General features: G+C 42.2%; 3 protein-coding genes across 4 annotated transcripts; all 3 read left to right on the top strand.

Moving 5' to 3' along the window:
• The first annotated feature begins 1,515 nt into the window (after positions 1-1,515).
• Positions 1,516-8,065, top strand: LOC129845305 (RNA-binding protein 12B-A-like). 2 transcript variants are annotated; one of them, XM_055913188.1, is made up of 2 exons: positions 1,516-1,931; positions 5,206-8,065. In XM_055913188.1, exon 2 carries the CDS (start codon positions 5,232-5,234, stop codon positions 7,605-7,607), a length of 2,376 nt encoding a protein of 791 aa, XP_055769163.1. In that variant the 5' UTR covers positions 1,516-1,931; positions 5,206-5,231; the 3' UTR covers positions 7,608-8,065. The 2 variants fall into 2 exon arrangements, with proteins under 2 accessions (XP_055769163.1, XP_055769164.1); XM_055913189.1 differs by having other exon boundaries at positions 1,516-2,063.
• A 97-nt stretch (positions 8,066-8,162) lies between these two features.
• On the top strand, positions 8,163-14,211 carry LOC129845306 (uncharacterized protein C8orf88-like). The gene is made up of 7 exons (XM_055913190.1): positions 8,163-9,755; positions 10,596-10,675; positions 11,071-11,126; positions 11,251-11,335; positions 11,555-11,661; positions 11,873-11,925; positions 12,171-14,211. Exons 2-7 carry the CDS (start codon positions 10,597-10,599, stop codon positions 12,178-12,180), a joined length of 390 nt encoding a protein of 129 aa, XP_055769165.1. The 5' UTR covers positions 8,163-9,755; position 10,596; the 3' UTR covers positions 12,181-14,211.
• Positions 14,212-15,749: 1,538 nt separating this feature from the next.
• On the top strand, positions 15,750-21,205 carry LOC129845308 (uridine phosphorylase 1-like). The gene is made up of 7 exons (XM_055913191.1): positions 15,750-15,988; positions 16,857-16,974; positions 17,427-17,585; positions 18,356-18,470; positions 18,977-19,186; positions 19,455-19,601; positions 19,985-21,205. The coding sequence occupies exons 1-7, from the start codon at positions 15,936-15,938 to the stop codon at positions 20,137-20,139; spliced, it is 957 nt and encodes a 318-aa protein (XP_055769166.1). The 5' UTR covers positions 15,750-15,935; the 3' UTR covers positions 20,140-21,205.
• The last annotated feature ends 1,002 nt before the right edge of the window (positions 21,206-22,207 follow it).

Here is a 22,207-nt window from a genome sequence, read left to right as displayed (position 1 = left end):
ATCAATGTAACAGTATAACTTTAAACCGTCCCCTCGCCCCGACACGGGCGCGAACCAGGGACCCTCTGCACACATCGACGACGGTCGCCCACGAAGCATCGTTACCCATCGCTCCACAAAGGCCACGGCCCTTGCAAAGCAAGGGGCAACACTACTTAAGTCTCAGAGCAAGTGACGTAACTGATTGAAATGCTACTAGCGCGTACCCGCTAACTAGCTAGCCATTTCACATCCGTTACACTTGCACAAAGGCGGAGGTAGCGGTCCTGCTGCTGGGTTGTTGCCCTCCTACGGCCTCCTCCACGTCTCCTGATGTACTGGCCTGTCTCCTGGTAGCGCCTCCATGCTCTGGACACTACGCTGACAGACACATCAAACCTTCTTGCCACAGCTCGCATTGATGTGCCATCCTGGATGAGCTGCACTACCTGAGCCACTTGTGTGGGTTGTAGACTCTGTCTCATGCTACCACTAGAGTGAAAGCACCGCCAGCATTCAAAAGTGACCAAAACATCAGCCAGGAAGCATAGGAACTGAGAAGTGGTCTGTGGTCACCACCTGCAGAACCACTCCTTTATTGGGGGTGTCTTGCTAATTGCCTATAATTTCCACCTTTTGTCTATTCCATTTGCACAACAGCATGTGAAATGTATTGTCAATCAGTGTTGCTTCCTAAGTGGACAGTTTGATTTCACAGAAGTGTGATTGACTTGGAGTTACATTGTGTTGTTTAAGTGTTCCCTTTATTTTTTTGAGCAGTGTATATATATATATATATATATATTTTGTATCACAAAATGTAACGTGATTTAACACACACTACCACAAAGTAGGTGGCGACATGCACAAGCAAAATGTGTGAACGCCATGATGCCAAAGAAGAAGAACAAGAAGAAATGACATGCGAGACAGTGTGGCCAACCCCTCTAGCGACACATTTTCAAAAAGCGACTAGCGACAAATCTAGCGACGTTTTCTGGTGTTATTGGAGACTTTTGGAGACTCTGACATGAAAGCACTTATCGTTCTTACTCTTCTCAACGAGCAGCGGATGCTGCTCTTGGCCCCACCCCCGTCCCAAAGCACTCACAGGCGGCCCAGTCCTCACGCAGCAGTCCCTCCCAGCTGCAGTCAGAACAGGAGATGTTCACCCCTTCGAGTCCAGACTGCAAATGAATGCGGGAAGCCGCATCTGGCTGATCCCGCCCTGGTTTACATAAAAAATAAAAATGTACCTGAATTAGGGCCAGACTAGTTAACATAATTTTCTCACATTGCCATTGACAGTTTTTTCTATTGTCTCTTTTTGGTCCATTTAGATTGTTAATGTAGATTGTATACAAAAAAATGTTATGGTTAAAAATGTTGACTTGTTGTAGGCTCCTAAGTGGACCATAAGGTTAAAAACCAAACCAAATGTAGAAAAATAAAATAAATAAAAAATATAACAATTTGAAAAAATTAAAAATTTGAAAACTAAGTAACTCTGCCAGAGTGTCTCTTTTGGGTCACTTTTGCCGGTCCCAAGCCCGGATAAAGGAGGAGGGTTGGAATTGTGACATAAAAAAAACAAGAATCGACAGAAGAACGTTCATTTGTAGTTCTAAACATATTTATGGTGTTTTTCCCTCATGTTTTGTTTCTATCACGACGTTATTCCTCTTTCCTACAGCGTACATGCACATCGCCAATTATGCAAATTAGACATGACGTCATTTATAGACTTCTCGCGACTTTTAGGACAGCCAATAGCTACGTTCTTACTGAGGAGTTGGTAACACTGACATTGCGAGATCGTCTAACTTCTCCGTCTAAGTTTCCGTATTTCCAAACGTGTTCTATACTCGAGAAGGGCCAAATCTATTGTTTCCAGCCATCCTTTTGATTTTTGTCAAATTTTCTAAGAAATAACTTTTTCTCTCGCTGCCTGTGTAAGTTCTCTCTTCGGTGTGACTCTTGGGATGGAATTATCATTCTAGCGTAGCGTTATTTTACGAGTAGCCAGGCTGCAAGGCCCTGCTAACTAGCGTTAACTACGCTAGCTGATATTTAACTAGCTAACGGTAAATTGCGACGTTTTTATACTACTTCAGTTTTTAGTGTTGTATGGTGTATTTTGCTTGTGCATTTTCTTAGGTGACTAAAACGCTGACAATGTGGCTGTTCAACTGTGAACTAACCGGCTAGCATACACAGTGGCTAGCTAGGTAACGTTAGGAACCGTGCTATGGTGGGCTGTTTATTTTTTATTTTACCTTTTATTTAACTAGGCAAGTCAGTTAATTAAGAACAAATTCTTATTTTCAAATACGGCCTAGGAACAGTGTGCTAACTTCCTCAAGTGATGGCATAGCTTTTGTATTTTCTAGCTAGTTTCATCTGGCTAGAACAAATCCGGATACGGTTGCTTTGTGACGGTTTTCTTCTCTTCTCTCGCATTTAACTTGGCTTAAATTAAATGTCGCCTCCAATTATGTTCATGGACGATGATTATGCAACCCTGGATCACGGTGTGCGAGTTGGACTGGAGATATTTGTGTGTGCGAGTTGGACTGGAGATATTTGTATCTCGCGTGCCGTAAAAAGTAATCTATCTAGTTTTACAAATTATATTTTTAAAGTTGTCAGTATATGTTGACGTTAAATTGACCAATGGCGTGTGTGTGCTCTACATGAAATGTGGAATGACGTTTTGACTAGTAGCAGTCACAGTAGGGTACTTTTTTTATTTATAGCTCTGCTGGGTGTGGGCTGCTTCTTTTTGATTTGTGCAACAAAACAACAAAGCATGCTCAAGTATGCCAGTTATTACTCTTATGCCCATGGTGCATTTCCAATAGATTTTACCCTGGTGTTTGGACTGAAGTCATAAGACTTGTTTTTTCCACCTCTGAGGCCTGGCCCAAAAAAATTGAAAGGTCTTGGGCCGTGACCCTACTCAGACTTGGTGCCAGACCTGGGAAGACTTATTTTTTTCTGGGCATGGTTAACACACCTCACAAAGCAACTGTTCCAAGTCCTTAGCCGTAGTGATGGAAACACTTTCCTTATTAGTAATACACCAGGGTGTATGGACTGGAGTAACAACACTGCCGTATTGGAAAAGCCCATATCTGACTGTGGACTGATACATATCAAAGAAAGGATTAAAGGCACGGACATAAAGCACGGGGTGGCACAATTCTATCCAGGCGGAGCGGTCGGTGGTTCTCGTGCACATGGAAGCCCCTCAGCCAGAGAAAATAGGATTCTGCTCTTGTTTTTCAAGGGGTGCCTTTGTTGACCAATCACAGTAGAACATGTAGCCTGCGTGGTGATATATCAACACTTACGTCCAACAGCAGGATCAGCTAACTTGCCCGCTGGCAAACACTTGTCAATTTAGAGTCACGTTTAACAATATCATTTTTTCCACCCTAATCCATTTTTGGATTTATCATTTCTGTTACGTGTAAATACTTTTTTATGAATGCTTATGGCGTTATAGCGTTTCTTCGTTCTTACGTCAATAATGTTTATTTCGTTGCTATGGTCACAGACTTTGGAACAGCTGCCGGAGACACTAGTCGCTTTGATTTGAGGGACAAGTGGTGTACTCAGAGGGGTACTAGGCGATGTTCCGCTGTCCGAAAAGCGCTTAACTATGTTCATGGCTAATGTCATTTCCCTCTTTATCAATTATGGTGTATGGTATGTCGAGATGTAGGCCTAATGATTGATGGGTTATTGCTAGATATTAAGTATCTACAGAAATTGTGCCTTTCGTTTTTTTGTGGTTTGGGTATTCTGATAGTCTGAATAAATGTCTGTTTCTCATATAGATTGGAGAGTTTGTGGCAAATACACGATTTCATGCCAGCGACGCAGAGAAGAAATACACTATATACACAAGTATGTGGACACACCTTCAAATTAGTGGATTTTGTCATTTCAGCCACACTCGTTGTAGACAGGTGTATAAAATTGAGCACATGGCCGAGCAGCCGCACACGAACCTAAGATCACCATGCGCAATGCCAAGTGTCGGCTGGAGTGGTGTAAAGCTCGCCGCCATTGGACTCTGTAGCAGTGGAAATGCGTTCTCTGGCGGGATGAATCGCGGGCCACCATCTGGTAGTCCGACGGACAAATCTGGGTTTGGCGGATGCCAGTTGAACCCTACCTGCCTCATTGCATAGTGCCAACTGTAAAGTTTGGGGGAGGAGGAATAATGGTCTGGGGCTGTTTTTCATGGTTCGGGCTAGGCCCCTTGGTTCCAGTGAAGGGAAATCTTAACACTATAGCATACAATTCCATTCTAGATGATTCTGTGTTTCCAACTTTGCGGACACAATTTGGGGAGGGCCCTTTCCTGTTTCAGCATGAAAATGACCCCGTGCACAAAGTGAGGTGCAAACAGAAATGGTTTGTCGTGTGGAAGAACTTGACTGGTCTGCACAGAGCCCTGATCTCAACACCGTTGAACACCTTTGGGATAAATTGAAACGCAGACTGCCCGAATTGCCCGACCTCACCAATGCTCTTGTGCCTGAATGCAAGCAAGTCCCCGCAGAAATGTTCCAACATCTAGTGGAAATCCTTCCCAGAAGAGTGGAGGCTGTTATATCGGCAAAGGGGGGGACCAACTCCATATTAATGTCTGTGGTTTTGGAATGACATGTTCGACGGGCAGGTGTCCACATACTTTTGGTCATGTAGTGTATATGTGACTTAACGAAGGAGAATATTGTATGAAACTTGTGAACCTTTTAACACTTGATCGAATTGAATAGTTGTAAAGTGACGCCTGGAATTGTAGATTGGAAGCCTGTCATTATACTATGGCGAGGGACAAGTGGTGATGCATTTAATGTATGCACAGCTGAATTGAGATGGAACAATTTGTGAAGGGGACATCCAGTTTAATGGTTGAACTTTGTCACTCCTGGAGACAACATACTAATCTTTCAGATGTTAGAATCTCCAACCTACTGTTGTTGCGTGTACATTTTTTTATGGTGTTTCCATTTTGTAGTGGCGTAAGTGTCGTATTGGGACCTTCAGGTTTGTGCACAGCGTAGTCCTTTCAGAACGTTTTCAGTTGCTGTTTTCATTCTCAAGGTGTTACCTGTTTTGGGGATGTTATAGTGGAATGGTCTGGAGAGCATTGGTGAGCTGGACACGACTGTTCTGCAATAATGCTATTATGTACCCCTCTGTCTACAGGTGCTGTTGTTTGTGCTGTTGTCGGCATGGCGGTGGTCATCCATTTACAGGGGCTTAGAATCACTGCAGGTTCTGATGACGTTCGCGATTTCTTCACTGGCCTCAAAATCCCAGATGGTGGGGTGCACATTATTGGTGGGGAGCGTGAGGAGGCTTTCATAATCTTTGCTTCCGATGAAGACGCGAGGCGGGCGATGACACGTTCGGAGGGATCCATCAAAGGTTCTCCGGTTCGCTTACGGCTGAGCAGCAAGTCAGAAATGCAGGCTGTTCTCAAGCAAAGTATAAAACCTGAGGTGACCAAAAAGAGGCCATATAAGGAAGGTTTCAGAAGACCGGAAAGAGAAGGCAGGAATGAGGAACCTGGCAGAAAAGAGCTTGTGAAGATGGGCAGTAGATCAGTGTCTTACAGTAACGTACGTAGTCAGGCCCGAAAGCCTTCCTCGAAGCCAAGCAGACAAGATGCCTTGTATTTGCTTATGCAAGGCATGCCTTTTACTACGACCGAAGAGAATGTGAGAGATTTCTTTCACGGATTATTGGTGGAGGACATTATTATGATGAGAAATGACCGCGGCCAACCAAATGTGAAAGGAATTGTCAAGTTCGGATCCAGACTGGATGCTAGAGAGGGTCTGAAAAGAAATCGGGATTACTTTGGAACTATGTTTGCGGAACTCGATGCATGCTCAGAAGAGCAGTGGTTTAAGGCTGGTGGTGGTAGGGAACCTGGTAAAGACAGCAGTGGTACGTTTAGAAGAGGGCCTTCCTCGGCTCACAGTGAGAGGTCTCCTGGCCGTGCATCTGGTAGAGACAGCAGTGGTAAGTTTAGAAGAGGGCCTTCCTCGGCTCACACTGAGAGGTCTCCTCCAGGCCGTGCACCTGGTAGAGACAGCAGTGGTACGTTTAGAAGAGGGCCTTCCTCGGCTCACACTGAGAGATCTACTCCAGGCCGTGCACCTGGTAGAGACAGCAGTGGTAAGTTTAGAAGAGGGCCTTCCTCAGCTCACACTGAGAGGTCTACTCCAGGCCGTGCACCTGGTAGAGACAGCAGTGGTAAGTTTAGAAGAGGGCCTTCCTCAGCTCACACTGAGAGGTCTACTCCAGACCGTGCACCTGGTAGAGACAGCGGTGGTAAGTTTAGAAGAGGGCCTTCCTCAGCTCACACTGAGAGGTCTCCTCCAGGCCGTGCTAGGTCTTTCTCACCAGTGGCCTACGGGTCTACAAAGTCCTCTTCTCCTCCCAATGATGAGTTCTGTGTCTTGGTGGAAAACCTTCCCTACTTAGTGGAGAAGAAGGACATAAGGGAGATCTTCCAACATGCAGACCTCAAGTATGATCAGATCCTTCACCTTCTTGACAAGTATGGGTCAGAGACAAGGTCAGTATTTGTGCTGTTCAATAGCCTGAGGGACTACGGTGCTGCCTTGACTCTTCACAAGAAGACATTTTTCAAACGATGTGTGTACATCTCTCCTATCTCGAAAGAGAAAATGGTCGCCATGCTAGAATCTGGGGGAAATCCAGTGGATGGCACACCACCCTCTAAAAGGTCTTACAGCAGATCTCAGGAAAGGCTTCCAAGAGAGACCGAGAAGGATGTGTATGAATCTGAGAAGATTTGCCTGTATGTGCGAAACCTGCCTTTTGACGTGCGCAAAGTTGAGATTGTGGACTTCTTCCTAGGCTTCAGGATCTCAGAGGAGGCTGTTGTTTTGCTGCTTGACCATAGGGGCAATGGGCTTGGAGAGGCTTTGGTGATCTTTAAGACTGAGGAGGAGGCTATGAGGGCACAGTCTCTGAATGGGCAAGGGTTTCTTGGAACAAATCTCATCCTGAAATGCATTTCTCTGGCTCAGATGCATGAATTTGGTGTTGGTGAACCTGCAGTGAAAGAGCAAAAGATGGAGAGAAGCTCAGAGAGGTACTTGGCCAGGAACAGTGAGGCGATGTCCCATCTGTACACTGATTACACTGATTACAGGGTCAACCCTGATATAGGCCATCTTCCTATGAACGACCTGCAGGCTCATATTCCTGGAGGCAGCGGTCTGCGTCTCGATTATCAAATGATGGAAAGCCCTGTTCTGCTTGACAACTGGGGCAATGGCTCTGCTCATAGACATGGAGGCTATGGACCTTCTGCACCGCAGCAGTTTGATGGTCCAACATGCCTGAAACTGGTAAATCTGCCTTCGACTATCAGAATTGACGAAATCTATGACTTTTGCTATGGATATAGTGTAATTCCTGGATCGGTCTCATTGCAGTATGACAACAAAGGGATTCCCAAAGGCTCAGCAACAGTTGTTTTTGGATCTCGCTTGGAGGCGTTAACGGCAGTTGAGGAATTGAGTGAAAGACCAATAGGCAACAAAAAAGTAAAACTAGTTTTTGTGTGAAATTTGTCCTCTGTATAGAACATGAAAGAACCTTTTTGGGCTTTAAAATTTGATGTTTTAGGAAGAACAACTCAGACAGTATTTGGTTAGTTTGGTGGATTCCAACAGATGGTGACTGAACAATTTTAGATTTAAAAAATACTGTGTGTGTGTATATATAGCCTTCTACTCAATGTGTAACGGACAAACCTTTTGTCCATAGTCCCCCCCCCCCCCCCCCCCCCCTTAAAGAATAACAATGATTTATTTGTATTTTGCCCATCGCTTGCTTGCCATGTAGCCTGTTTCTGAAGCTTTTTATTTTATGAAATTTGCCTGAAATTGTATTTTCTTTAACAGCTGGGTGAAGGTAGAACTTAATTTTGCACTTATGTGTTTAAATGTTTGTTGCATTATGTAGTGTAAAAGTTGTCAATTTAAACTTAGTGGAAATTCTTTGATTAAAATTGATAATGTTCTCCTGTTGTCTTCCAAGATTGTCTAAGATGTTTTTGTTGTATGATAAATACTGCATTGCCCATGGTCCTATTTTTTTCCTGTGGTCAATCTGGTGGTCTTTGGACTCAGAATGACCATGAATGCAATGTTATTTTACTTTAGCTGGGGTAGACATGGTTAAGTATCTATATACGTTAGGTATTCCCCAAATCATACGCCAAGTTATACAAGATTTAACACAAGCAAAGGGCGCAACTGTCTGCATTAACTCCCTTTATATTCTGATGCAGATGCATATATTTCGTTCATCAGGAGCAGTGAGAATAGAACGTGAGTTTAGAATGCAGGAGACTTTCACGCTTTACTGAGAATCCGTGAATTGCACCTACATTATTTCCAGAAGTAACCTAGAGTTGGACTACGGTGACCAAAGGACAGAATGTTGTTCACTATTCTCACAGAAGTTCTGGTTTTCCACTTTCAACCTTGAAGTAATAACTGGGTGGCCGGTAGCCTAGCGGTTAGAGCATTGGGCCAGTAATCAAAAGCTCACTGTTTCGAATACCTTGGAGAAGGTCCCTAAGAATTGTCAAGAACTCCGCCCACCCAAGTCACAGACTGTTAATTCTGCTACCGCACAGCAATCTCGGCCTCCCGAGTGGTGCAGCGGTCTATGGCACAATATCTCAGTGCTTGAGGCGTCACTACAGGCACCCTGGTTCGAATCCAGGCTGTATCACACCCAGCCATGATTGGAGTCCCATAGGGCAGCGCACAATTGGCCCAGCTTCGTCCGGGTAGGGCTGGTGTAGGCCGTCATTGTAAATAAGAATTTGTTCTTAACTGACTTGCCAGGTTAAATAAAAAAAATAATAAAAAGCTCTACCGGAACGCCAGGTCGGGAACCAAAAGGCTCCTTAACCGCTTCTACCCCCAAGCCATAAGGCAGCTGAGAAACTCATACGGACACTTTCTCACACATCACATGCTGTTGTTATTTTATCCTGATTCATTCTCTTTTACCCCTACCTACATGTACAAGTTACCTCAACTACCTCGCACATTGCCTGATTATTATTTTATTTTTCTCCAAGGACGCCGTACTACTATGGCTGACCCTCTAATACAACACATTTCACTGCAGCTATCCGGTATATGTGACAATATTTAAAAATGTTATATATATTTATTATCAAATTAATCGATAGGTACATTTCATCTTTCCAGTCTAATGGCCCATGGAGTTGTACCATAGCGCGCTCTTGTGGCATAAAAATGAACTTTACACATACTGACACGCCAATTACATTTATTGAAATAATTATTGTCAATTATCATATTTCTGTAACACAAATGTATATTTAAGCAATAAGGCCAGATAACTGAACAGACAGATTTGCCTTTGAAAATGTGCAGCAGAACTTTTAAGTTATTTTATCAAACAAGTATTGTAACGTGAACATATCGATACTTGGATGATAAAGCATCCGTTTCATATCAGTATGATATTCTAAGAATTTGTTCTGCACGGATTTCAATAGGGAAAGATTGCGTCCGTACCCGCTCTCGTGTATTTCGTTGAAAACATTACTTTGCTGCGCGTTTGGTGTTGAACCTTTGTGGGGGTAACCACAGCAGAAGCAGCACCTCTTCAGTGTGGCATCTCTCGGAAGGGAAGGCACTCCTGTGTCGCCGAACACACAGGGTCAGGTAAATATGACCTAGACATAATAATGGTATACTGCTAGGGTTTTCATAGTAAACAGAACTTGAGTAACTTTTTTTGCCATGATAAATAAGTTGCGGTCAGCATTATTCGAAAAATGGCCAACGAGATAACTTAGCTAGCTAACGTTAGGTGGCAGCCATGGCTATTTAGCCAGCCGCCTAGCGGTGATGGGGATACTAGTGCTAAAAGTTTTCACCGAGATACTGCATCCATTTAGTAGCTATTTCACGCGAAATGACTGTCACAACTTAATAACTAACTTAGCTAAGTTCAATGGATAAAACCCATAAATCAAAGTTGATAAAGCATAGCTAGTTTTTCTAACGTTATCCGTTGGATTTCTAAGGGGTTTGCCGGTGCTAGCTAGCTAGGCAAAATCAGCTGACTGGGAGAGTTTTTAGGCTAGTTTATCTCAATCTGTCAAATTATTTGTTGCTGGTTTATTAAAGACAACATTCACATCTTATGTAACTAGCCCAGGTCAAAACATCAAACTTCCTAGAATAATAAACTTCTATCACCTTTTTATGGAGGCAAAACGAATCAATCAAGTCAACATTTGAGCTTTTGCTATTGCAGTGCTGATGAGTGAGTGATGAAAGACCTGAGGTCGTGTTTTTATCACATATAGTGGGTGACAGGCAGCACTTTGAATTAGCTAGAGTGACAATCTGTGCTGTCATATCATACAATTGTTTCTCATTGTAGCTTGACAATCAGAGCAGGCAAGAGCACAAACAGATCTGGGACCAGACTAACTTTAAATAGATTTGACCATGACATCCTAAGTTAGATGGCTTCATAACACTTTGCTGTTACAGGATGGAGGTGTCAAGGAGGCGGATCTTACAGAAGCACCTGCAGCCAGCCAGACCACTGCGGCGCTGCAGTACTGACCAGGGTAAACTAACTGGACTAGTTCACTCTCTCTCATGTTCAACTGTCAACCTACACATCTTGCTATTTTTTAAGTCTTCCTTGACCCAATTTTATGGAGTGTGATCCTCACAAACAGTCGTGGACTAAGAACAAAATTAATGAATGTGTCGGCTAACGGGCAGTATTCAAGATCCGATTCCCTACCTACCCTTTTACCCAAAGTGTGTTCTTGCTCCCTCCCTGTTATATTTAAAAGCATAGGATTGGTGTAGGCAAAGGTTGTCAGTTTCTACGATATTTCTTACTCAAGTCAATTCATTTTTAGTCCTTGAGGGGAAGTGAGTGAGTGAGTGCACACTTCAAAGAGAAGGGTAAAGAATCAGACTGCAGCTAGTGTCTCACTTTCTCTTTATACAGACCCCTGCTTTAGAAATGCTGAGCCATCTGCGTGTGGACAAGCAGGAGAAAAAACAGTGAGTGATGCATAGTTTTACCCAGAGAACTGACAATTACTTGCTCAGATAAGTAGTAAGTCTGCAGTTAGTCTATAAGATTAATCTATTTCTTGCATTGACCATGTTTTTATCCTGTGGAAAGATTAACAGTATTGGAGTGGAACAGTTTTTTCAAATCCTCCATCTCCAAACTCAGACTCCACAAAAAGACTCCACCCCAACTAAAGGTAAGCTAGCTAGCTATCTATAGAAGTGTGAGTTGCAATGTTTGAATTACTTTAGTCCATAGTTGTGTCCCAAATGGCACTCTGTTCCCTATAGTGCACTACTGTTGACCAAGGCTCAAAGGAAGTGCACTATATAGGGAATAGGGTGCCATTTGGGATACAGCCCCCACATGTTATCGTGTGTGGATGTTGACTGATTCAAGTGATTCTCTCTCCTAGTGAGGATATCTTACACTAGAGACTTCCTGATTCAACTGGCCAATTCCCCCATTGCCAAAAGAAAACCGGACTTCTTACCAGAACATCCTGTTGTTTTGGAAAAGGCTGTAAGCTCGTCATTTGTCTCATACTCAATTATGGCTTGTTTAGTAGTTCCTTTATTGAATCAGAGTAAATTTAGAAGCCTCTCCTTTTGATTTACCTTTCGAATCACTTGCCAACCTGCTCTGTATTTTTACCTTTAACCTGTTCTCAGTGCCATAGCTTAACATGTCTTATTGCAAATTCCTGATATTCAATGTTCATTCATTTCCACAGAGAGAACCTGGTGTGCCAAGGTTGGAGAAGAGGTTTGATGAAAACAATGAAATGTAAGTAAAAATACAAGTGTGTCAATGATCTTGCCTGGTGCGAAGATGCATTTGTAAAGAATATCTTCAGTATTAGATGAAGATTTTGGACATTCTGTGAAATTGGACCAAAATGTTTTCCTTTACCACAGCTTCTGTAGAGGTCATAAAGCTTTTTTTTGGTGCAATATCTATTTTAACACAATTTTAGAAATCATGAATGACTTATTAATCCTACATGTTTGTGTGAATATGTTCTTGTTTAGGCTTGCCTAGGCTAACATGGAGCCAGGAAGTCTGGCTGCTGCTGCTGCTTTTCAACCCACACACCACTACAACTTGCTCTGCCATTGAGTGATATTCCAACAACAACAACAAAAAATTCCCAGTTGAGCCCAGAATACTACAGGCATGGGTTGCGTCCCAAATAGCGCCCTATGTCCTAATTAGTGCACTACTTTTGACCAGGGCCGATAGGGTTCAGATCATAAACAGCCATGACCATGAGAGTTGTAAGCGAGGGGTATAATTATTATTTTTTAGTTCCTTTGACAAATGTTGGATCCTTTGGTGGACATAAACCTGAAAATATACCATAGCCTACGTTTTAAATTGTGTGCTTCAGTCTAAAATAATAATGCATAGTTGAATGATGTGCCTTGATGCTAACAAATGCCCCTTTCACTGTGTGATGTTTACATATGGCATAATACTAATAATGCCTCAGTGGAGGCCATTGACTCTGAATAACCTTACAACGACCTCCAAGACAAACAATACATTCATTTAACCCTTTCACTTTTTGATATGTTGGAGTATGGGTGTTTTAGCTTTGATATTGTCACTGAAGCTTGATTATTGACTTATATCAACGAATTGAATGTTGAAGTATAGGCTACTGCCTGCTGCATAACTTGTCTGTATTCCCCCATTGAAAACTGTTGCTTGAAATGATTAGGCTTCTAAGCCCGCCTTTGCACACTATCCTTCTGAGGGTCAGTCCTGTAGTCACATCAAATAGTACATCTCTCCCCCACTTCTCTGAGGGTCAGTCCTGTAGTCACATCAAATAGTACATCTCTCCCCCACTTCTCTGAGGGTCAGTCCTCTAGTCACATCAAATGGTACATCTCACCCCCACTTCTCTGAGGGTCAGTCCTCTAGTCACATCAAATGGTACATCTCACCCCCACTTCTCTGAGGGTCAGTCCTGTAGTCACATCAAATAGTACATCTCTCCCCTACTGCACATTTTCTCAGTTTATTCTATAGTAGTTGATGAACGTGAATAACGGCAGTCTAAATTAGCACAAAGTTAGCGAAACCCGCCGCCTTGACTTGCCTGTGCACATAAGGGGTACTTTATTATGCAACTTGTGTTCGGCGACTGTTGTGGTTGTAGTGTGGAATGGGAAAATTGAGTGGCTGTTTATTTTTGAAGTGTATTTATTTGAGTTATCCTTATTTTGTTATAAGCTATTTGCCTATCGAGGCTTAGTCATGATGGCGGGCTTAATTCCAAGATGTTGGTTGTTTGTTGATACAAGGCTGAGAGGACTTTCCTATGCTAATGTAAAGGGACTGCCAAAGTGTAACCATGTATTTTCAGAGATGCAGTAGGTTAAATAAGTGCCCCCCCCCCCCCCCCCCCCCCATTGATTTTGACTTTCAAGTTGCACATTGTGAAGATAGCCTATTTAATTTAGTGTACTATGGTGCACATCCTCTCCTTGCTCCAAGACGTATGAGCTGATCTGGGATCTGCCCTAATAGCCCTGTACATTTCTCTGCTCTTATACAAAAAAATATATATTTGGATGACAAATGTTGTCCTGTGAAGTGTCATTTTACACCAAAAGCAGCTCAAATGCTGACTATACCTCAAATTCGAACCTTGCATTATCAAAATCTGTAAAAATGAAACCTCGCCATGTAATCCAGTTTACATGTAAGAATAAAACAGCAATTTGAGTCACACTGCGTAAACGAGAAACCAGAGACAATAACCATTCAAGTGGTCATTCACTAGTGTGAAAACTGCGCCAGTGGTGCGCACAGATCCTGTGTAACATCTTCCCTGCTGGCGTTTTGATGTTCATGAGTTACGTCTACAGTGAGTCCAGTTACATGCACACAATACGATTATTGAGTATAGTCAGATTAATATAATAGTTCGTTTTAAAACGTGTACATGTTTTGCAAGAACGATTTTCCTAAACATGTTTGATTGGACGCATCTGAAATCAGGCTACCTGATGGGACTTCAATAAATTCCAAAAATTGCCAATAAAAGTTCTTCCACCGAGATCTTGTTATTTTTGCCAATTCTATTTGACTCTGAGTTGGGACATAAAGTTTGTATGTGAACTATTTGTAAATTGCATAATTCCAGAGTCACTCGCGCATAAGAGGTGGGTTGCGCTACCGGTGCTAGCACATGCGCAGACCAGATACTCCAATTAAACTGGTTAGATGTGATGATAATTCGAAAGATTGCTAAAAAAACAAAAAGCAGGGTTTAATCGGTGTATGCTTCTATTTTGACTTCATGACGATTAAGATAAACAGATTAAAGTGTTTACTTGACTATTGCCGTACTCGGCCAACTGCCATAATCCGTTTAATATCGAATTATTAGTGCGCATGTAAACGTACTCACTAGTGACACCTTCATATACAGACAATGGCAGGGTCATCACTAGTTGCCACAGCCACAAAGTCATAGTTATGGCTAAACCCCGACTATTTCTTCAATTTATCTTCTTAAAATCAGATGTTAAATATAAACACCACTGCTAACCTTTTAATGCCTAACATTTAAATTAAGACCAAAAACTAATTTTAGTTTTCATTAATTTTTAAGATGTACACAATTTTGACTTTGTGGCTGTGGTAACTAGTGACAACCCAACGTCAGTGACAAGTTCCTTAGCACAGCTTTCATTTACTGCCTCTTATACATTTACCACATTTGTGAAGCATGGTTTTGTTCTCTTTTTAACAAAAATATATGCCTTATAGAAATAGGACATGTTAATCACAAAACATAGAGTGACTGCAGAATAGCTGTTCTTAATTTAATCTAGGGTGTCGACTGTGCAAACCACAAGGTTGAGGAATGTGTAGGAAAAATTCTGAATAACAAGAAAACAGGAAATGAGAAATGTGTAAAAAATGCTGAATAACAAGAAAACAGGAACTGAGGAATGTGTAAAAAATGCTGAATAACAAGAAAACAGGAAATGAGAAATGTGTAAAAAATGCTGAATAACAAGAAAACAGGAAATGAGAAATGTGTAAAAAAATGCTGAATAACAAGAAAACAGGAACTGAGGAATGTGTAGAAACCGACAACTCAGGTCAATCTTCACAAACACCATTCCGGACATCTGAATCCTGAGTGCTGTGGGGCTGGCACCAGTCTGGGCACCACCGATAGGCTAGCAAGTTTAAACCACACTAAGCCTCTAATTACAGGCCAACTCTAAAGTTGGGACTACCTCTGTCACAGTATAAAAGAAGATGTCTGTACTATTTCAGTCAGTTTTCTGCTTTACCCTGCGTGGTGATACAGTGAACCCGTATATACGAAAATTGCATTTACCATTTATTGCTTATGTTCAATAAAAACTCTTAAAGTATATTCGGTGACTCTGAATCACATTTTATCCTGATAGCAGATTTGATTGACGCAACCCTTTACACACTGCAGATAGATATTTAGGAAACGGGGAGCATCTAACCCAGCATCGTGCATATGCGAATCATCTACCTGCTACAGGTAATCTACATATATTCAATTGCTGTTTCTCTGACATATACCAGCCGGCATATTTTTGATAGTAGTCGATGATAGCCTACAGACTACGGATATGGGATACATCACATCCTGGCAGAAACCGATGTTCGTATCACTAACTGGACCAGTAGTGAAGATATCTATGTCTGAATTTGACAAATCCAACATTTGGAAATGAAGTTAATTTCATGTGTTTGCTCCGGTGGTTGGGCTTCTTACTTTTTTCAGGAATATGGCATCGGGACCAGGTTTCAGTGATGAAAAGAATGAGACATTGTGGGAGAGGTACAGTAACTTCTAATAAGTAATGGTTGGACACGTCATTGTCTATAACTATATCATCAAAGTGATTTGATTAGTGTTGTCGTCTGAAAATTTAATTAATTCAACGTCAACATGAGAAATAACACCCTAATAAAGCTTTGACTTTTGTACTGTACATTGACTTTTGACAGTGGGCTAACCACTCCCTCAGTGCACTATATTTGAGTTTATTCATAAAAACAGGAAACGGCCGAGTGGCACGTTCTGACCTCAGTTCCTTTTTAATGTCTTTGTGTTAGGTTGGTCAGGGCGTGAGTTGGGCTGGGTAGTCTATGTTCTTTTATCTATGTTGTTTTATTTCTATGTGTTTGGCCTGGCATGGTTCTCAATCAGAGGCAGGTATCGTTCGTTGTCTCTGATTGAGAATCTTACTTAGGTAGCCTGTTTTCCCCATGTTGGTTGTGGGTGTTTATTTTCTGTGTAGTGTCTGTTCACCTTGCAGAACTGTTTCGTTTTCTCCTCGTTGTTATTTTGTGTGGTGTTCAGTTTTACGATTAAAATGATGACGAACACTTACCGCGCTGCATTTGGGTCCTCCTCTCCTTCCACCAACGAAAGCCGTTACACAGAGAGGTGTGTCATTCAGAGAAATTGACTCCCTGCACAGAAGCACGTATCATTGAGCAATACATTACACCATACAAGGATGAAGGAAAATGACTCACAACCAGGCGATTATATTCTATTGACATACAGTAATACGAAGACAGTGAGGACATGTTGAACCAAAAGCAAATCTGCTTTATAGAACACGGGCCCAGAAGTTTAGGAGGTAGTCAAATAAAAGACTGGTCTTCCCTAAATATTCTTGTATGATTGATTTTCTTAGTGAAAGCACTGTCTATGTACATAACCCACACCTGGATGGGATGAAAGATGACTTTCTCTACCACTTTAACCTGGGGACCTCCACACACAACCTGCCTGCCATGTTTGGGGACGTCAAAGTAAGATTACTGATTGATTCATTAGGCTACTAGCTAGATTGCATCAGTAAATGGACATTCATAACATCTTATTTCCTGCATTCAATATGGTCAGCTTTTCTGTATTCATCACACATTGGTCTTATTTCCCAGATACAGATTAAGCCTAGTCCTGGACTAAAAGAAAACCTTTCAATGGACATTCACCATAGAACATGTGTTTTAATCCAGGACTAGGTTTAAAGTATTGTTGTCTCTACCTTCTTGCCCTTTGTGCTGTTGTCTGTGCCCAATAATTGTTTGTACCATGTTTTGTGCTGCTATCATGATGCTACCATGTTGTTGTCATGTTGTGTTGCTGGGTTCAGGAAAGCATCTGGTTTCAGGAAAGCAGCCCTGTATTTCTTTTGATTTTTGTATTCATTCCCAGGACGTTAACATTTACATGGTCTGTTCTTATGTTCATGTCTCAGTTTGTGTGTGTTGGGGGCAGTCCCTGGAGAATGAAGTCCTTCATAGAGTACATTGCTGGAGAGCTGAGTCTGGAGGACCCCAAGGCTGAGTACCCCAACATCTGTGCAGGAACTGACCGCTATGCCATGTACAAGATTGGCCCCGTGCTGTCCGTCAGCGTACGTGAAGAAATAAAATACCACTCGCCATTTCAATCACTTCTTCTTTATTATAGTGTCACTAGATGTTAGTAGGTTTAACACGGGTTTCAATCACTTGTAGTTTATTATAGAGTCACTAGAGTCACTAGATGTTAGTAGGTTTAACACGGGTTTCAATCACTTGTAGTTTATTATAGAGTCACTAGAGTCACTAGATGTTAGTAGGTTTAACACGGGTTTCAATCACTTGTAGTTTATTATAGAGTCACTAGATGTTAGTAAGTTTAACACGGGTTTCAATCACTTGTAGTTTATTATAGTGTCACTAGATGTTAGTAGGTTTAACACGGGTTTCAATCACTTGTAGTTTATTATAGAGTCACTAGATGTTAGTAGGTTTAACACGGGTTGCGTCTCAAATGGTACTCTATATTGCACTACTTTGGACAAGGGCTCTGGACAAAGGCCGTCACGAGGTAATATCCTGCTATTTGTGACGCACTCACGATGTTGCACCTTTGGGTGGAATTGTAATCGATGTCCTGGGTTTGAAATGTAATATAAAGTAATAGAGAAGGTTCCTTTGTCAAATAAATGGACATGTTAGTGTAACAGTGTGTTCTGCTGAACAGAATGAATTGAGTGGCTTAATCAGTGTCGTCCTTCTAACGCAATCGCGTTGCCATGAACTAGTACAGACAAGGTCGCCACGCTATCTGACGTGAGACTGTGGTGGTGTAATGTGGTACATCTATGACATCACGTGTCTCTCTCTCTTTGTTTTTCAGCATGGCATAGGTATCCCCTCCATCGCCATCATGTTACACGAGCTCATCAAGCTCCTCCACCATGCTCGCTGCACTGATGTTACCATCATTCGCATTGGGACCTCCGGTGGGTTAGGTAGGCCTAGAGAGTTTATTTAGACGTTTTCTGTCTGGTTGTACTTCTCAAGTGCTTTGGATATGATTGAATTCCTTTCTGATTAACCACAGCACATCTGAATCCCACTGTAGTCAAACTAGTAATAACACTAATATGGGGTGTTTAAATCAATCAATCAATTAAAGTCCTTTGATTCATCTAAATATGTGTCCCAAACGGCACCCTATTCTCTATATATTTATTTATTTAACCAGGCAAGTCAGCTAATTCTTATTCACAATCACGGCCTACCCCGGCTCTCTGGGACTCCCAATCACAGCCAGATATGATGCAGCCTGGATTCGAACCAGGGACTGCAGTGATGCCTCTTGCACTGAGATGCAGTGCCTTAGACCGCTGCGCCACTCAGGAACTCTAAAGTAGTGTACTTTATAGGGAATAGGGTGCCATTTGGGACACAGGCCTAAAACAAGCCATATTTGCTGTACATTGTCCATCCACTCTGTTCCCCTTTCTCTCTCCAGGCCTCGATCCTGGCACGGTTGTTGTCACCAAGCAGTCAGTAGACGCCACCTTCCTGCCCAGGCTGGAGCAGGTCATCCTGGGAAATACTGTGGTGCGCAGCACGGACCTGCACCAAGGTCTGGCTGAAGAGCTGCTCCAGTGTAGCAAGGACCTGGGTCAATTTGAGACGGTCATCGGAAACACTATGTGCACAATGGATTTCTATGAAGGTGTCGGTTTTTATACGCTACTTCACTTTTCTGCTTGTTGTCTGCCAATCTGTCTTTAAAAATAAAATAATTATGCTGTGTTAACATGATACCCGGTCTGTCTGTGTTCCTGTCAACTCCATTGCTGTCATTGTAAAGCCCAACATGTTAGGCATGACAATGAGTGAGTTGGCATGATGGCACAAACAGACTGGCACTCAGGTTATATTGATGTGCCCTACTGTGTGTAGCTAGCTGTGTGTAGCTAGCTGGTATTTTGTGTGTCCAGGACAAGCGCGCCTGGATGGGGCCTTCTGCTCCTACACAGAGAAGGAGAAGCAGGACTACCTGACCAAGGCCTATGAGTCTGGGGTTCGTAACATCGAGATGGAGTCTTCTGTGTTTGCTGCCATGTGTCAACTCAGCGGTCTGAAAGGTACACCACTGGTGTAGTTGTAGCTGTCCATGATGACTGTACAAGCCATATTAACAGTGTTATTCACAGACATAAAGCTTTTTTAAATAAAGAAACAAAACCTTTGACTTTGTATGCGTTAAAGATGTAATAAAAATGCATATGTATTTGAATAGATGTATTAAATATATGTGTTTTACATCATATTCATTCACTTGAAGGTCCTAATGTTGAATCTTTTGGTAGTATCAAAGTTCAGTATTGTGTTGCTGGTAAATAAATAGTTGTGTTGTCATGCCAACTCCCTGTCTCATGTTTGAGGAGTTGACATGATACTGTAGCAGACTGGCCTCAGGACTAGTAAATAATCAATCTCTGTCCTCTGTCTCTGTGTCCCTCTGAAGCGGCCGTGGTGTGTGTGACGCTATTGGACCGTCAGAAAGGTGACCAGCTGAACAGCTCTCATGAAGTTCTCCACAGCTACCAACAACGTCCTCAGATACTGGTCGGTCACCTGATCAAGAAGATGCTCCAAGCCTCAGCCTCTAGCAAAAGCTAGGCTCTTGCATTTTAGCACTCTGATGTTATGTGACTTATGAAAGGCCTCTTGTCCACAGAGTACACAAAACATGAAGATCACTTTCCTAATATTGAGTTACCCCCCCCCCCCCACAACTTTGCAGTTCTTGACAAACAACGGTGCTCCAGGCACCTACTACCATGACCCGTTCAAAGGCGCGTTTGTCTTGCCCATTCACCATCTGAATGGCACACATAGACAATCCATGTCTCAATTGTCTTTATGTTTAAAAATCCTTCTTTAACCCGTCTCTTCCACCTCATCTACACTGATTGAAGTGGATTTAACATGTGACATCAATAAGGGATCATAGCTTTCACCTGGATTCACCTGTTCAGTCTGTCATGGAAAGAGCAGGTGTTCTTAATGTTTTGTATACTCGGTGTAAGTGTAGTCGAGGGCAGCACTGTCCTTCATTCCATATAGCCTGGCTGCTTTCACTATGTATTTTCGCAATCATTCTCAATAGCAATCATTCTCAGTAGCAATCATTCTCGATAGCAATCATTCTCAATAGCAATCATTGACCGTATAGAAGACAATATATATCTACCGTATCTACTGTTTCTGGGTTGTAGCTAAGTGTAACCAAATTAGTATAGTAATCATGAGAAACATCAAACACACCTCTTACTTGACACCACCTCTGTTTTTATACCAAATAAACCAATGCTGGGTGAAGTAAAGTAACTTGTTCCAGAAGTTGTTGCTTTGTGTAGAAACATTAGAAAATATATTATACACAGTTTGTTTTTTAAAGTTCTTGATCTTTTTTTAACCCCAAGCCTTTAAGATGAAATGTTTTGTTTGAATTCACCAGTATGTATATTTTAGTTTTATATGCTGTAGCTATGGTAACGAGCAAGTTATGAATATTAAAGATAAGACTTCTCTGCACATCTTTAGCTACTTTGAACACTGCATTGTACTGTACTATCAAATGTTGCTCTGAAACCATCATCATACATTCAGCGTGTTGTCCTGTTACTGAGAAAATATGTAACTGAGGTCTTTTAATGTCACCTAATGAGTAATAAAACCACAAATACTGTAAATATTTCAGTGTGATTAAAATGGGTTTCTGTCATCAACATTAGGAAGCAGCTAGTGGGGATCCTTAATAAATACAGATACAGAAGCCGTCCCTGTAGGGGAGGTTTCCCGGACACACATTAAACCTGGACCTGGACGTAAAAGCAAGATCAGTGTAGATTGTGATGATGCTCCATGTTTCCTCTTTTTTGCTGTGTCTGAAGCCATTTACAAAGTCTGGTAGCCTTTAGCATACGTGAGCTAGGGGCACGTTCAAGTGGGACCTGCGAATGTGTTTAGGTCATGAATGAGTTCCATAGGTTTATATATCGTAATATGCACTCTATATACAAAAGTATGTGGACAGCCCATCAAATTAGTGGATTCGACTTCCAGCCACACCTGTTGCTGACAGGTGTATATGATCGAGCACAAAGCCATGCAATCTCCATAGACAAACTTTGGCAGTAGAATGGCCTTATTGAAGAGCTCAGTGACTTCCAATGTGGCACCCTCATAAGATGCCACCTTTCCAACAAGTCAGTTTGTCAAATTGTTGCCCTGATAGAGCTAGCCTGGTCAGCTGTTCAGTAAGTGCTGTTATTGTGAATTGGAATCGTCTAGGAGCAACAACGGCTCAGCCGCAAAGTGGTAGGACCCACAAGCGCACAGAACGGGAACGCCAAGTGCCGATGCACGTTGAGCGTAAGAATTCTCTGTCCTTGGTTGCAACACTCACTACCGAATTCCAAACTGTCTCTGGAAGCAACATCAGGACAAGAACTGTTCGTCGGGAGCTTCATGAAATGGGTTTCCATGGCCGAGCAGCCGCACACAAGCCTAAGATCACCATGTGTAATGCACGACCTCACTAATGCCCTTGTGGCTAAATGGAAGCAAGTCCCCGCAGCAATGTTCCAACATCTAGTGGAAAGTCTTTTCAGAAGAGTGTAGGCTGTTTTAGCAGCAAAGGGGGACCAACTCCATATTAAAGCCCATGATTTTGGAATGAGAT

The sequence above is a fragment of the Salvelinus fontinalis genome, unplaced genomic scaffold (assembly GCF_029448725.1).
Source record: "Salvelinus fontinalis isolate EN_2023a unplaced genomic scaffold, ASM2944872v1 scaffold_0272, whole genome shotgun sequence".
Taxonomy (NCBI): domain Eukaryota; kingdom Metazoa; phylum Chordata; class Actinopteri; order Salmoniformes; family Salmonidae; genus Salvelinus; species Salvelinus fontinalis.
The sequence above is the reverse complement of the archived record's forward strand: the minus strand, read 5'-3'. Positions and strand labels throughout refer to the sequence as shown.

What these genes read in the sequence shown, in the direction of transcription:
- LOC129845305 (XM_055913188.1), top strand. Translation starts at nt 5,232, where the DNA reads ATGGCGGTGGTCATCCATTTACAGGGGCTTAGAATCACTGCAGGTTCT.
- LOC129845306 (XM_055913190.1), top strand. Translation starts at nt 10,597, where the DNA reads ATGGAGGTGTCAAGGAGGCGGATCTTACAGAAGCACCTGCAGCCAGCC. An exon ending in GCGCTGCAGTACTGACCAGG is followed by an intron (nt 10,676 to 11,070) that starts GTAAACTAACTG and finishes CTCTTTATACAG; the next exon opens with ACCCCTGCTTTAGAAATGCT. An exon ending in GACAAGCAGGAGAAAAAACA is followed by an intron (nt 11,127 to 11,250) that starts GTGAGTGATGCA and finishes TCCTGTGGAAAG; the next exon opens with ATTAACAGTATTGGAGTGGA.
- LOC129845308 (XM_055913191.1), top strand. Translation starts at nt 15,936, where the DNA reads ATGGCATCGGGACCAGGTTTCAGTGATGAAAAGAATGAGACATTGTGG. An exon ending in GCCCCGTGCTGTCCGTCAGC is followed by an intron (nt 17,586 to 18,355) that starts GTACGTGAAGAA and finishes TTTGTTTTTCAG; the next exon opens with CATGGCATAGGTATCCCCTC. An exon ending in CACAATGGATTTCTATGAAG is followed by an intron (nt 19,187 to 19,454) that starts GTGTCGGTTTTT and finishes TTGTGTGTCCAG; the next exon opens with GACAAGCGCGCCTGGATGGG.